At 39.2% G+C, this 15,115-nt stretch overlaps 1 protein-coding gene across 9 annotated transcripts in view; it reads left to right on the top strand.

The window, feature by feature from the left end:
* The window catches only part of PDE4D (phosphodiesterase 4D), a 1,562,913-nt gene that overhangs the window by 1,531,810 nt on the left and 15,988 nt on the right, over window positions 1-15,115 (top strand). For all 9 annotated transcript variants that reach the window (XM_075589581.1, XM_075589589.1, XM_075589616.1 and 6 more), the window contains 3 exons: window positions 896-994; window positions 2,859-3,023; window positions 5,005-5,104. In XM_075589581.1, the coding sequence (XP_075445696.1) occupies window positions 896-994; window positions 2,859-3,023; window positions 5,005-5,104 (364 nt within the window). The remainder of the gene's footprint in view (window positions 1-895; window positions 995-2,858; window positions 3,024-5,004; window positions 5,105-15,115) is intronic.

Genomic DNA, 15,115 nt, shown 5'->3' with positions numbered 1-15,115 from the left:
CGGCAGCTCACGCATGCGTCTGTCAGCACGTCATGAACAGCAATACCGGCTCCCTACCTGTACCGAAGCTGTGCGCAAGCGGGGAGAGTATAGAGCCTGTTACACATGCGTTATTTACATCAGTTATGCACGTGTATGACGTTTGCAGTACAGTACATGCATCGATAAGTGGAAAAAAAGTTAGTGCTTCACTTTAAGTACATTTTCACTTTACATACATGCTCTGGACACATTGCGTATGTTAATGCGGGGTATGCCTGTATTACATTTGGCCAAAGAAGGTGCTGAAAAAGATATGTATTTTGTGGGCAATTTATTCATCTGACTGATCAAACTGGTGTTAGTCCTTTTTTTATTTTAGCGGCATACATTTTACATCGTATTCTTAGATTACGTTTATATCAGCTCGGACATGGCAGTTTCTGCTCACAAACACCTGTGATGTCACGCAACACATAGTCATCCACTCAAGTGAGATTTCAGACAAAAGTTATCTAAATGTGTCTTAGCATTTTTCAGTTTTGCGCATTTGTGTCTATTTTTATAATATTTTTGTGATCAGCAGCTTTCTGTGTATGCAGTGTGGTAATTAATTCATGGCATCCACCCACACACCATATGTGTCTTGAAATATTATATTTTGGAAATCTCAAGTAAGGTAGCAGTATAAGAATAGGAACTTTCCAGACTGCATGCTATACACCAAAGGAATAGTTCATCCAGTCTTGTTTCTTCATAATTAGAATTATAATCCGTAATGTTGCACTATTTGTTTGAATACTGGATATTAAGTCCTAGAGTGGATTAAAATTTGTAATAACCTCTGGCTAATCCGCTGGCTTCTGTGGCCCTCAATTTGCAGAACTCATTGCACTTCTTGTTTTTCTCCCTGTAGGAACTTGATGATGTGAACAGATGGGGCCTTAATGTTTTTAAAGTAGCAGAGCATTCTGGAAACCGTCCTCTAACAGTCGTCATACACACTATTTTTCAGGTTAGGCTTTGTACGCTATATATATGTATAAGATGTATGTATGTATTGCTCAGAAAAGTATATTTCCAACGGGACCTTCATGAACATGTCGGCATGAGATGTCCTTATAAACACCTTTGTTTTGGGCCGATATCTTGATAAAAGTCACTTTGGGGCCGAAACGATGATCGACACTAATAAATATTGTTGCTATTTTTTGAGCAGTGCTGGTCTTCCTAAACCTTTTTTGTACGTGTGACTAGATGTGCACTTCAATATGGAGTGCCTATAACATTTTAAAATAAATATGTGTGAATATATATATATATATTTGTAAGCTACATTTGCGTGGGGCTCACTTCAGAAACTGTGGGCCCGTAAAGTCATATGCTTAAAGACAAAAGTCTGCATTTACAAAGCTGTTATTCTACCGACTTTATTATACGGTTTTGAAACCTGGCCGGTAAAGGTGACAAACCAACATAAACTGGACTTATTCCAAAATCGGTGCCTGCACCGACTAACAAAAACCAAATATACTGATAGGACGTCCAATGCTGAAATTCAACGAAAATGCAACGTTTCCGTTTCCGTTGGTTAGGCCACACATTGCGGATGCCGACACATAGAATTCCAAAAATAACCATAATGGCTGAACCTGGGCTGACATGGAAACGACCGAAGAGGGGCGTTAGGCTTACAAGATTGAGATACTTTAAGCGAAAAGCTGAGGACCTGGCTATGCGCCCTTTCAACCTTAGCCGAAGAACATTTAATGAAAACTGGTTATACCACCTAACAACTTTAGCCCAAGACCGCAAACAATGGAGACACATTTTCATGGAAGTCGTCTATACCCACCCTGGGTGTAGAGGCAAAAACAGAAAACAGAGCTATAGATATATATATTTGTAACCCTCCATGCCCGGTTTCCTTGGGAGGTTATATCGGTGGGGTGTGTGTATGGCTACTCTGCATGGTTTACCTTGACTCAGGGTACTGGAATTTAGGCGGCTGGACGATGAAGTAGCAAGGTTGAATGATAATGGGCGCTAGGAACTTTCATATCACAAATGTCATTTATTCGTGTCCCCAAACACCGGGACTGTTCATCAATATATTTACATGTTGTACTGCTTTTTACATCAGACAAACCGGAATACTGTTCTTCAGTCAGTGCCCTTGCTTAACACTTGAATGAAGGTACATAGCTTGTTCCTTTACTGTGATAAAACCCGGGCCCCTCCATCTACTTGCTGTGGAACCTCTTTCCTCATTATTTCGGTAATACAAGGTCCATTGGGGACCCTAGCGGGTCCTGTATACGTAACCTAATACCTTTAGCCATTATTATTACTGCCATTTCCACTGCAGCCTGTATCCAGAACTTCTCATTACTGAGGCCCCTCTGTCGCATGCCGTTTCATACTTAGCACTTATCTTGGACACCCTTAGTTTTCTCTAGGGATCCTAACTGACAAGGTACTGTCCTTGTCTAGAACATAAGAACATAGGTGTCTTCTCTTCCCGAGGCTCCTTTCCTCATGTCCTCCTGGAACCTGCCCTTCCAGAACCGTCTCTCCTCCTTAAATACCCCTGCATAACGTGGATTCCCATAGCAACCCAGGGCAGGCCTAGCCGACACTAACACTGCTAGTAAGCCTTTAGGAGGGGGGGTTACACACAATTACACAATTCAATTTATATTAGCTATATACCATTATTTTGCGCCTGTGTTTTTCTTCTTTTTTGTTTCAATATATATATATATATATATATATATATATATATATATATATATATATATATATATATAATTTTTTTAACATGTCGGTCGAAGATCATTATATTCAGTACAATGTTTTCTTTGTATGGTTTCCCACAGGAACGAGATCTATTGAAGACATTTAAAATTCCAGTGGAGACTTTAGTTACGTACTTAATGACTCTAGAGGATCATTACCATGCTGATGTGGCTTATCATAATAACATACATGCAGCGGATGTTGCACAGTCTACCCACGTGCTGCTATCGACCCCAGCTTTAGAGGTAAGGACTACAGTATTATAAACCCCACCCAGAGCTCATGGAAGCTGCAGCACACTACTGATCCGTGCACTGTGTTTATTTGCAGTACATGGCCCCTACATTCTTGATTCATCTTATTCAAATTCCAGTGAATTAATGTATAACCATTCAAATATACAAGGCGTGAACCAACTTCAATTAAAATAGGTTTTTGGTTACATTACACTACCCATGCTAGGTGGGTTATGATCTCTTTTTAGACAAGCTATATAATACTGTGCCCTAAGATGTACGCCTATTTTATTTTTGTATCATGTATCATAGTATTTCTGTAGAGTGCTACATGGTTTGCACTATATAAATACAAATGTACATACATATTTTTCTGAATATGATCAAGTCAATGTTTCAAGTCATTATGCAATGTGTAAAACGTTTTCATAGCACATGCTGTGACTTAGTAAAGATCCCATTTGTCATTAAGTTAGATAGTTTGATTGCTAGTATGATGCACTACAATGTAGTATATGCCCTGCTGGTTTGCCATGCAGACAGTGTTTCGTTTCAGTGCAATATCTATGGGGAACGGTGAGATCAATGACAATAAGACTATCTGTCATTTTAGCCACAACTGTTCTTTTTGTTGTAGTACATTTTTTGTATCAATAAATTGGTGACATCAACAGTAGGCATGGTGACTAGAGTGACAGGTTTGTTCACATTTCATGGGTATTATGCAATGTCTGCGTTATTTACTGTGTGCCACAAAGATGTTGCTATATGTCATACTGTAGCACTTTGTTTTGTTAGCAAAACCATGAGAAAATAAAAAATAACATAACATTTTTTATTACAGATTGCAGCTTAGAAGCATATTTATATATATAAATATTCCTGATGTTAGAATAGTGCTATACGGCATTGTGGTTAGCAACATATTTAAATTACCTACTAAAAATGCATGTCTTTTAGCTTATTCTGCACCTATTTTAGCAGAGATTTTGTGTTCACAATGCTGATCACAAAATGCCTACATCCTGTTCTTCATGTCTCTCCTTCAGTAGAGCACAAAATTGAGCCGTATCTTCCAGCTACTGATCACAATTTGAGGAATTATTGGACCAGACCCATAATATTTCATATCAAATTTCAAACAAAATAATTCACCGACTCAAAAAAAGAGCATCATTAGGGGTAGAGACTCTTAGTCCCAGGTCCACAAAGCACCGTTATTGACTTGATACGTTATGTTCAGTTAACGTATCGTTAAGTGCTAACGGGGATCTTCAAAGCTCACCAACGCTGCAGTAAGTGATGTTTTCAGCCGTAACCAGCACTTGCGTTACTGTAACAGAAGTTGGTGCTAATAATATGCAAAAGAGGTGTTCCCTCTAACAACACATATCCCCCGCCCTCTGTTATAGTTACCGCAGAGATTTAACGTTACATTTAGATTATAACTGAAGGGGGCGTTACTCACATCCAGACCCTGAAATAGCTCTTTTACAGGGAATGGAGAAGTGTAAGATCACAGTTAGGTATGATTTAACTATCATATTGTTATTTACCGGGTTCTTTTCCTCTCCTGTCTTCTCATTTTTTAACTTGAATGAAACACCTATTCAGGGACCTGCTCGAAGTAACACCGGCCTTTGGGTAGGAGAGGTTTAACGCCATGTTATTTGAAGCTAATACAAGGCATTGCGAAGTTAAGCGAGATAACAAATGGCCAATGTTTTTGCATATATTTAGCTTTGTGGATATGCCAGTTAAACTCAGGCAAAATAACTTCCTTTACCTATTTATGTAACGTCACGTTATTTACTCTGATTTAATGGAGCTCTGTGTATCTGGCCCATACAGCTTTATTCTATATCCACCAAAGCTGTTTGGGCCATTTTAAGGCTGAAATGGGATACTGTGTTCTTTTATTTCTTATCAAAAATGAATAGTTTCAAATGCAGTTTTTAATAACAGGGCTTTTGTGTTCTCTGTCATATAGGCAGTCTTCACTGATCTGGAAATTCTTGCTGCAATCTTTGCCAGTGCAATACATGATGTTGACCATCCTGGAGTTTCCAACCAGTTTCTTATCAACACAAGTAAGTGGTAATAAGAATTCTATTTCACTTAGGGAGACCCTGTCTCAAAACCTTCATTTTCAAGCTCGGTCCAATAAGTTCCACTTCTGCAAATCTCTAACTTGTGCCAATAGTCATGTGAGAAATAAAAGTAAAATAAAAAAGGATAAATGAGACATTTTACAGATATCAATGCAATACGTTGCTGACCCTTCCAGCACCGAATGAGTAAAATGCTCTGTGTTACGCTGCTCTTTAAATTAAATTTTAATGTACTATTCTTATCTCTGTGCATTATAAAGGGAGTTGCAAAGCTAATTGAAACAGGTATAACAAAAATATTACCAGATTAGCATATACTGATATAAAAGAGTAATGCAACCTGTGTTTTGTGTGTTACTGTTTTCTGTAGTGTACTGCAACTTATTGTATTGCTAATAATAATAAATAACACTTCTGAGCACATTCACACGTCTCAGACTGGTCCCCAAACCTTACCCCATGATCACACAGCATACAATGTTCCCATTGCAGACAGAGATTCTAGGTAATGACATTATGCCACTTTTAGCTTCTTATTCACTTTAACATGGATCCCTGTAAGCTTATGCCTGCTATTATATACATATTTTAAAGCAAAGCCAGGGTCAACAAAGTGCGTGGGAAGCAACCCTAACTGTTTTGACTGTTGTCTCAGTGTGAGAATGGTTGCTGGCCTTGTGTTGTGGTTACATACCATATACACAAAAATGTATGATAAGTAGAAAAGGGGCACAAATTAGTTCTCATTTGCATGTCTTTACCCACAATCCATGGCTGGAGTGCAAACCCTGTATGCTGTGTGATAATGGGGGTAAGGCAGGTTTGGGAATGTGTCTGAGACGCCAATATGCATATAACTGTCTTTTTATAATTTCTCTACGTTGGAGGATTTTGTTACTTTTTAACTAACTAATGTTTTTCCATACCCGATACATCGATACATTACCAGTTCCATTTATAAGAATTAGGAAAAATACTACTCCAACTTTTTAATTTCAGGATAGATTTTACTTGTCTTAATTATTTATGAAAAAAAAAAAAAAAAAAACCTTTTTATAATTTGGACTTTGAGTCTGAGGGTATAACTGTATATATATGAATACCAATTATAGCATATATCAAAAAAAATTGAAAGGTGTCTTTCCAATCCCAAATAGGCAGTGTGTGCGTGCGTGTGTGTGTATATATATATATATATATATATATATATATATATATATATCTCCAAAAGAGGTCACTGGAACTCCTAGGAATATAGGTATAAGAGCGGTGCTTGGCCTATAAAGATGAATAATGCATGTAATCAACAGCAAGGTGATAAAAAAAAGACAGCACTCACCAGGTAAAGTCCAAATAAACTGTATTCAGAGTGTTGACACAAATTCCAACGTTTCGATCCTCTTCAAGGGATCTTTCTCAAGGGGGTGTGCAATGACAGTGAAACCCTTATAAACCCTCACCCAAGTGCCAGACACACCCATCAATCATTTAATTAAATAATTAATTAAACAAATGTGTGAAAATCCAGGTCAGTGCACTGATTGTATGACAAGTATGTTCCTAACTCAGAGAGCCTCTGCAGCTGTGTGTGGGGGTACTCAAAGCTGAGAGGCTATAGCCCTTAGATTATACCTGTTAGGAGATTGTTATCAGTTTAACTCTATGATAGTGGATCCTAATGTATTCAGCAATCTACTAACTACCAAGACCAGAGCATGCCATAAAGGCACCAGAACACTATAGTCCCAATACAATAAAGTTACAAGGACAATGACCTTAGCATGGTGTCTGAGAAACTAAGAACCAGTGGACCAAAGGATGATCACGTGTACAAAATCACCCACACAGTGAGGTAGTGCAAAGTGCAAAAACATGGGGAAAGCACATAATCGGATTGGGGGATGGGGGGGGTGGGGGGATGGGCCCGGAGATATACAGCCAACAGACATAGATCATATGTAAAACCATAGTTCACATGGAGAAAGAGCAAAAAGTAACAGAATAAGATAAGCAGCATCACAGGAAACACCCAAGGTTAAGGTCTTCATTAAGACCCCTTGGAGTGATGGTGTCCAGTTTATATATCATCTTGGCCTCCAATTACATATAGTTACATAGTAGATGAGGTTGAAAAAAGACGTACGTCCATCAAGTTCAACCTATGCTAAATTTAGACAACAGATACTTTATTCTATATCTATATTTACTTATTGATCCAGAGGAAGGCAAACAAAAAACCCCATTAAGGGGAAAAATTAATTCCTTCCTGACTCCAAGAATTGGCAATCGGATTAATCCCTGGATCAACATCCTTCCCATGTATACTTATTTGGTATATCCCTGTATACCTTTCTCATCTAAAAAGATGTCCAACCTTTTTTTGAACAAATCTATTGTATCTGCCATCACAGTCTCCATGGGTAATGAATTCCACATTTTAACTGCCCTTACTGTAAGGAACCCTTTCCTTTGTTGCTGGTAAAATTTCCTTTCCTCCAACCTTAACGGACGGCCCCGAGTCCTTTGTACTGCCCGTGGGATGAATAGTTCTTTTGAAAGCTCCTTGTATTGTCCCTGAATATATTTGTATATAGTTATCATATCCCCTCTTAGACGCCTCTTTTGTAATGTAAATAAATCTAATTTAGCTAGCCTCTCCTCATAAGTTAGAATGTCCATCCCCTTTATTAATTTGGTGGCTCTTCTCTGCACTCTCTCTAGTTCCATAATGTCTTTTCTTAGGATTGGTGCCCAAAATTGTACTTCATATTCAAGGTGTGGTCTTACTAATGCTTTGAAAAGGGGCATAATTATGTTTACTTCCCTTCCATCCATTGCCCGTTTGATGCAAGATAAGATCTTGTTTGCCTTTGCAGCTACTGCATGACACTTGGCACTATTGCTAAGCCTGCTGTCTACAAGCACTCCTAAATCCTTCTCCATCAAGGATTCCCCCAATATATCTCCATTTAATTTGTAAGTCGCCTTTTTATTCTTGCATCCCAAATGCATAACCTTACATTTATCTGTATTAAACCTCATTTGCCATTTACCTGCCCACGTTTCCAGTCTCTCCAAGTCCTTCTGAAGAGAAATTACATCCTGCTCTGATTCTATTACCTTACACAATTTAGTATCATCAGCAAAGATGGAGACTTTGCTCTCGATCCCAACCTCAAGGTCATTAATAAACAAGTAAAAAAGCAGGGGTCCCAGTACCGATCCTTGAGGTACTCCACTCACTACTTTAGCCCAACCTGAAAAAGTTCCATTTATGACAACCCTCTGTTGTCTGTCCTTTAACCAGTTTTCAATCCAGGTGCATATATTATTACCGAGTCCAATTTTCTTTATTTTGTACACCAACCTCTTGTGTGAAACCGTATCAAAAGCCTTTGCAAAATCTAAGTAGACCACATCAACTGCATTACCCTTGTCTAAATTCCTACTTACCTCCTCAAAGAAACAAATAAGGTTAGTTTGGCAAGATCTATCCTTCATAAATCCATGCTGACTATTACTAATAATTTTATTTTCCATTAGGTATTCCTGAATATTATCCCGTATTAAACCTTCAAGTAGTTTCCCTACTATTGAAGTCAGGCTTACAGGTCTGTAATTCCCCGGGTGTGATCTAGCTCCCTTTTTAAATATAGGCACCACATTTGCTTTACGCCAATCTTGTGGTACTGAGCCTGTGGAAATGGAGTCCTTGAATATTAAATATAATGGTTTTGCTATTACTGAGCTTAACTCCTTGAGAACTCTTGGATGTATGCCATCGGGGCCAGGTGCCTTATTTACTTTAATTTTTTCAAGTCACTTATGAACTTCTTCCTCAGTTAACCAATTGGTCATTAATATGGAGGTTGTAACTTCCTCCTGTGGCGCAACTATTGAACTTGATTCTTCCCTGGTAAACACAGAGGCAAAGAATTTGTTGAATACCTCTGCTTTTTCCTTATCTCCAATAATCTGCCTACCCATCTCACACTGAAAGGGTCCTATATTTTCTTTTCTCATTTTTTTGTTATTAAGGTACTTAAAGAACTTTTTAGGGTTGACCTTACTTTCTATTGCAATCCTTTTTTCATTATCCATTTTTGCTAATTTAATTGCCCTTTTGCAATTTTTGTTACATTCCTTATAATTCTGATATGATGTCTCTGTCCCTTCTGACTTAAAGAATCTAAACGCCTTCCTCTTCTTGTCCATTTCCTCCCCTACCTGTTTATTTAGCCACATTGGTTTTGACTTATTTCTTTTATACTTATTACCCAAGGGTATACACTGATATGTGTGCTTTTCTAACAATGTTTTAAAGACTGCCCATTTATCTTCTACATTTTTCCCTGCAAAAACATCATCCCATTGTATTACTACTAGATTAGACCTCAGTTTATTAAAATCTGCCTTTCTAAAGTTTAAAGTCTTTGTTGAACCCAAGTAATCTGTTTTTTGATAATTTATTTCAAATGAGACCATGTTATGATCACTGTTACCCAAATGTTCCAGGACTTGAATATTTGTTATTACTTCTACATTGTTTGATATGACCAAATCCAGAACTTCCCCTCTCCTGGTTGGTTTCTCAATAATTTGGGTCATATAATTATCTTTAAGCACCCCCAAAAACCTGTTTCCTTTTGTTGTAACGCTAATCTCATTGCCCCAGTCTATGTCTGGATAATTAAAATCCCCCATTATGCAAACATGACCCAGTTTTGATGCCTTCTCCATTTGCAAAAGTATTTTAGCTTCCTCAATCTCGCAGATATTTGGTGGTTTATAGCATATTCCCACAAACATTTTCTTTATACTTTTACCTCCACTGCTAATTTCTATCCACAAGGTCTCTACATTTTCATCATTCCCTTCATAGATATCATCCCTTATAATAGGTTTTAGATCTGGTTTAACATATAGACATACTCCACCTCCCCTTCTATTTGTTCGATCCTTCCGAAAAAGAGAATAACCCTCTAAATTAACTGTCCAGTCATGAGTTTCATCCCACAATGTTTCAGTAATGCCTATGATATCATACTGCTCCCTTGTAGCTTTTAATTCAAGCTCCCCCATTTTATCTGTCAGGCTTCTTGCATTAGCAAGCATGCATTTAAGTTTTTTTTCAGCCTGTACTATTATCTTATCTGCTCCTTCCTTTCTGCTCCCACTTGGTTTAGTCTTTAGAAGTTTTCTAGTATTATCTCCATTTACTATGGGTATCTCACTGCTTGTCAAACTTGCACTTGCCCCCATTCTACCTCCATACCACCTTGAAACCTCATCTATTCCATTTAGTTCATTATCTGTTTCATTCCCCTCCCCCCTCCATCCTAGTTTAAAATCTCCTCCAACCTTTTTAGCATTCTCCCCCCTAGCACAGAAGATCCCTCTTCATTGAGGTGCAATCCGTCCCTAGAATATAGATGGCACCTCTCAGAAAAGGAGTCCCAGTGCTCTAAAAACCCAAACCCCTCCTTCCTACACCACTTTCTTAGCCATGCATTAACCTCCCTGATCTCTGACTGTCTCCCTGCGGTAGCGCATGGCACTGGTAGTATTTCAGAAAATACTACCTTGGAGGTCCTTGCCTTAAGCTTTTGGCCTATATCCCTGTAATCATTTTTTAGGACCCTCCATCTTTCTCTAACTTTGTCATTGGTGCCAACATGTACCAAGACCGCCAGGTCAATCCCAGCCCCCCCCAACAATCTGTCTACCCGATCCGCAATGTGCCGAACCCGAGCACCCGGGAGACAACAAACTGTTCGGTTCATGCGTGCGGTCCCGGCAACAGATTGCCCTATCTACCTTCCTAATAATGGAGTCCCCTACCACCACAATCTTTCTTTGCATCTGAGCATCCTGAGTCCCCACTGTGCTGGAGGAACTATTCCCCTGGCTGCTAGAGGAATTAGTCTCCCCCAGCCTTGCCATTTCTGCCCCAACATTCCCTCAACATGGCAAATCTATTGGGATGTGTCAGCTCAGAAATGACCTGCCTCTCCCTATTGCCCCTGCTTCCCCTTCTAACTGTCACCCAGCTACCTACCTGCTCCTCATTAACAGCAACTAGGCTACCTACCTGCTCCTCACTAACAGCGCCACCATCTGCACCACTAGTCAAAGCAAGGGCCTGCTCAGTGAGCTCTAATTCCCTTTCAAGATTGCCAGAAGTTGCAGAAGTAGTTTGTGTCTGTTGCCACCCCTGTGAGGAACATGGGCTTGGACAATGGGCATGCATCTAAACGTTGCAAGGCCGTGCCCCTTGAGTTTAAAGTGTCTGGCCCCTGGGAGATGTTTAAGTTCATCCTGACTAGGGGTTTCCGCCAGCGCTTTTCGGATGGTCGATCTATGGACCGCTATTCTCTCTCTAAGCATTCTAGATGTTTTGCCTACATAGTGCAGATCACATGGTCATTTGATAATGTACACCACAAAGCGCGACTCGCCGTTCAGAAAGTTGGGGATATTTATCTTGTAACCCTTGTGAGGGTGCGTAAAGAATTTACCCAAAATTAGGAATTGACAGTTTACACATCCTTTGCACTTGTGTACTCCTGGTGCCTTGGTTAGCCAGGTAGGTTTATTGGTGTACTTTTCTACCGGATCTGAACTGGTCAATAAGTCCCCTAGGCTCGGTCCCCTCCTGTAACAGAAGAGCGGGGGGGATTTTCAATCCCTGCCAATTTTTTTTGTCATTGGCTAGTAGATGCCAATGACTGCGTATGCTGTGCTGAATGTGCCCTGAAGCCGTAGAGTATGTAGAAACTACATTAATGTGGTCCTGTTGGGTGACTTGAGTCCCTGTAAGGAGCTCTTCTCTAGAAGGAAGCCTGGCCTTGGTTAGTGCTTGTTGTATCTCTTCATCGCCATAGCCCCTCTCGCGAAAGCGGGTGGCCATTTTCTGGAGTGCGTCCTCTACATCTGACGGGTTACTGGTCAGCCTCCTTACCCGTAGCATTTGTGAAAATGGTAAACCTCTTTTCAGGGGTGTAGAATGATGACTACTGGCTTGTAGTAGGGTGTTTTTGTTCATTGGTTTGATGTGTACCCTAGTACAGAGCTTACCATTGTATTTGTAAACAGTGGTATCAAGGAAAACAATCTCTGTCCTGCTGTGGTTGCATGTAAAGCGTATCGTTGAGGGGATGTTGTTGATGTATGCAACAAATTCCAGAAGGTCCTCCTCACTTCCGTCCCACAGCATGAACACGTCATCTATATAGCGTGAATAGTGCAGTATAGATTGTGCATGGGGGGCATCATGTAGCATGTGCGTAGGCCGGTGCCATATTGGAGCCCATGGCCGTGTCCATCAGCTGTAGATAATGTCTGCTCAAAACAAAAGTAATTTTTATGCAGGATGAGTTCAATGAGAACCATTAAGAACTCAGTCGGGGGTCCCTATATGGTGCCCAGCATCATTCAAATGTGTCCTTATGGCTTCCATGCCATCCTGGTGAGGGATGTTCGTATAGAGACTTGCAACATGTAGGGTTACCAGGATCATGTTTGTAGTGTCCCAGGCTACTGCTGCTAGCTTGTTGATGACATGTGTAGTGTCTCTGATGTATGATGTCATCCTGGTAACTAATGGTTGTAGATAGAAGTCAACCAGTTGTGACAAAGGATGGCATAGGGACCCGCGGGCTGAGACAATGGGTCTCCCAGGTGGTTGTGTTTTGGACTTGGGGATCTTGGGAATGGAATATAGAACCGGCATGACTGGATGGTCAGAGGTAAGGAATTTGCCCGTATCCTCCGTGATCCAAGCATTGTTTAGTCCCAGCGTGATGATGGAGTCTATTTCCTGCTTGTACGCTTGTGTGGGATCTCCCTGAAGTCTCCTGTAGTGAGTGGCGTTATTGAGTTGGGATAAAATTTCTTGTCTGTAATAGGCAAATGGTAAAATGACCATTCCACCCCCTTTATCTGCTGCTTTTATGATGATCTCCTTGTTTCCTTTGAGAGATTTAAGGGCTTGTATGTGTGTGTGTGTGTGTGTGTGTATATATATATATATATATATATATATATATACATACACAGTGGTTGACAAATCACCAAAAAATCTACTCGCCACACAAAAAAATCTACTCGCCACCTAGTACCAAACGTGTGCTGCTTGTGCCAATATTTACTCGCCCGGGGGTTAAATCCACTCGCCCGGGGCGAGCAAATGTATAGGTTTGTCGAACACTGTACATACATATATATATATATATATATATATATATATATATATATATATATATATATATATATATGCAAATACAACTGTATGCTCATCTGCATGTCTTAGGCAGGTCTGCAACCCCACCTTTCACCATTATCACCCAGCATACAGCACTTCCACTGCAGCAAGGGATTCTGGGAAATTACATGCAAATGAGCACACAGTGCCACTTTTTGCCTCAAAAACCATTTTTAACATGGTTCCCTATAGGCTATATATAATATATATATAATATATATATAAATAAAAACCCACAGGATGATACACCTCAGGGGGCAGAGATAGCAGTAACTAGCCATCTCAATTCTGCGCTGTTAGATGTGGAAACAATTACTTGTTAAAGAAAAACAAGGTAGTTTCATTGTTCCGGCTCCTGGCAGGGCTGAACCCAACTGGCTTCTCACTGGTATCTTTAATAAAAAAAATATATATTTTAAATGCATTATATTTTCCAGGGTCGTTGGGGGTGTTGACATATCTTGTCTGGCAGACCATGAAAATATGTACTTATATTTTGGCTTTGCACACAGAGAGTGATTGGGGTACATCGTGTGCCTGAGAGCGTTCTGGAAAGTAGGTCTTTGTGAGTTGTCAATGATTTCATGTTTGAGAACACTGAAAGGCATAGACATAGCTGACACTTTTTTTTTCACATGTTTTTCCTATTTTGTTAATTCTGATAACATGTATACTCTTCATTTTATGTTACAATTTTTTTAATCTGAAGAGCTCATTGTGTCTATTTTCTTTCTTTTTTTTTTTTTTTCAATGGGGATGGTATTTAATAATAAAAAAAATGTTGATGTGCTCCTTTCTATTCTTTTATATCTCTCTGATTTGGGAAATGTTGTCTTGATATGATGCCTGAGATCCATATTAGAAGTAGTTTTGTTTTTTAGATCATTTATTTAATGTCTAAGAACTATACAACATAGGTACAGTATATATGTCTACTCAGCCTAAATTCAGATGTTGTGTTTATTATTATTCATGTTTAAATACACAATGCTAGACATTTCAGAGTAAATGGTACTCGATTGAGACCTAATGGGTGTTTAAAAAATAGTTCAGATATAATCCATTCTAATACTATACAAACAGCTTCAGTATTATTGTAAATAATACATTGGTTAGACAGTTTATATTGTATTACGTTCATATAACTTTCTTTGACCTATCATTTCACCGATTAACTATTTGTATGTTGTTAACATAAAAAGTACTCCATCATATGGGGGAAAATACACTGGTTAAGTAAAGGTTCCATCATATGACCTACTGCTTCATAAATCCATAACCTTGGATGCAGATGTCTGCTGTTTCCATGAAGTGATCACAGGGGAGTTTGTGCATGTGCTTATGGCATTCTGAACATTTTAAGTTCCCTGTGCCTGAATATAATCATTGGACTTAGAATATCTGCTTTGTAACCAAAGGGATACCCTAGAGTGCAAAAAACAATTTCATGACTCATCTTCTAGCAAACGTCAGGGAAAGTATGATGCATGTGAATAAGCTGTGTGCTTTACAAGCTACAGTAAGTGACTAGAGAAGAGTTGCCGTGGTTTAACCTGTTTACAGCTAGAGGGCCCCCCTGGCATAGAAAGTTTCCCTAATTTGATGTCTGTGCATGTGAATTAAACTAGAACAGTACTGTATTGCCAACTTTGGAACCAGTATCATTTTAGTTAATAAAGATGCCTAACATATCACTTCAAACTGTAATTGACTGAAAGAGCTTTGGA

Source organism: Ascaphus truei, chromosome 1 (genome assembly GCF_040206685.1).
Source record: "Ascaphus truei isolate aAscTru1 chromosome 1, aAscTru1.hap1, whole genome shotgun sequence".
NCBI lineage: Eukaryota > Metazoa > Chordata > Amphibia > Anura > Ascaphidae > Ascaphus > Ascaphus truei.
This window is presented reverse-complemented; position numbering and strand designations above follow the sequence as displayed.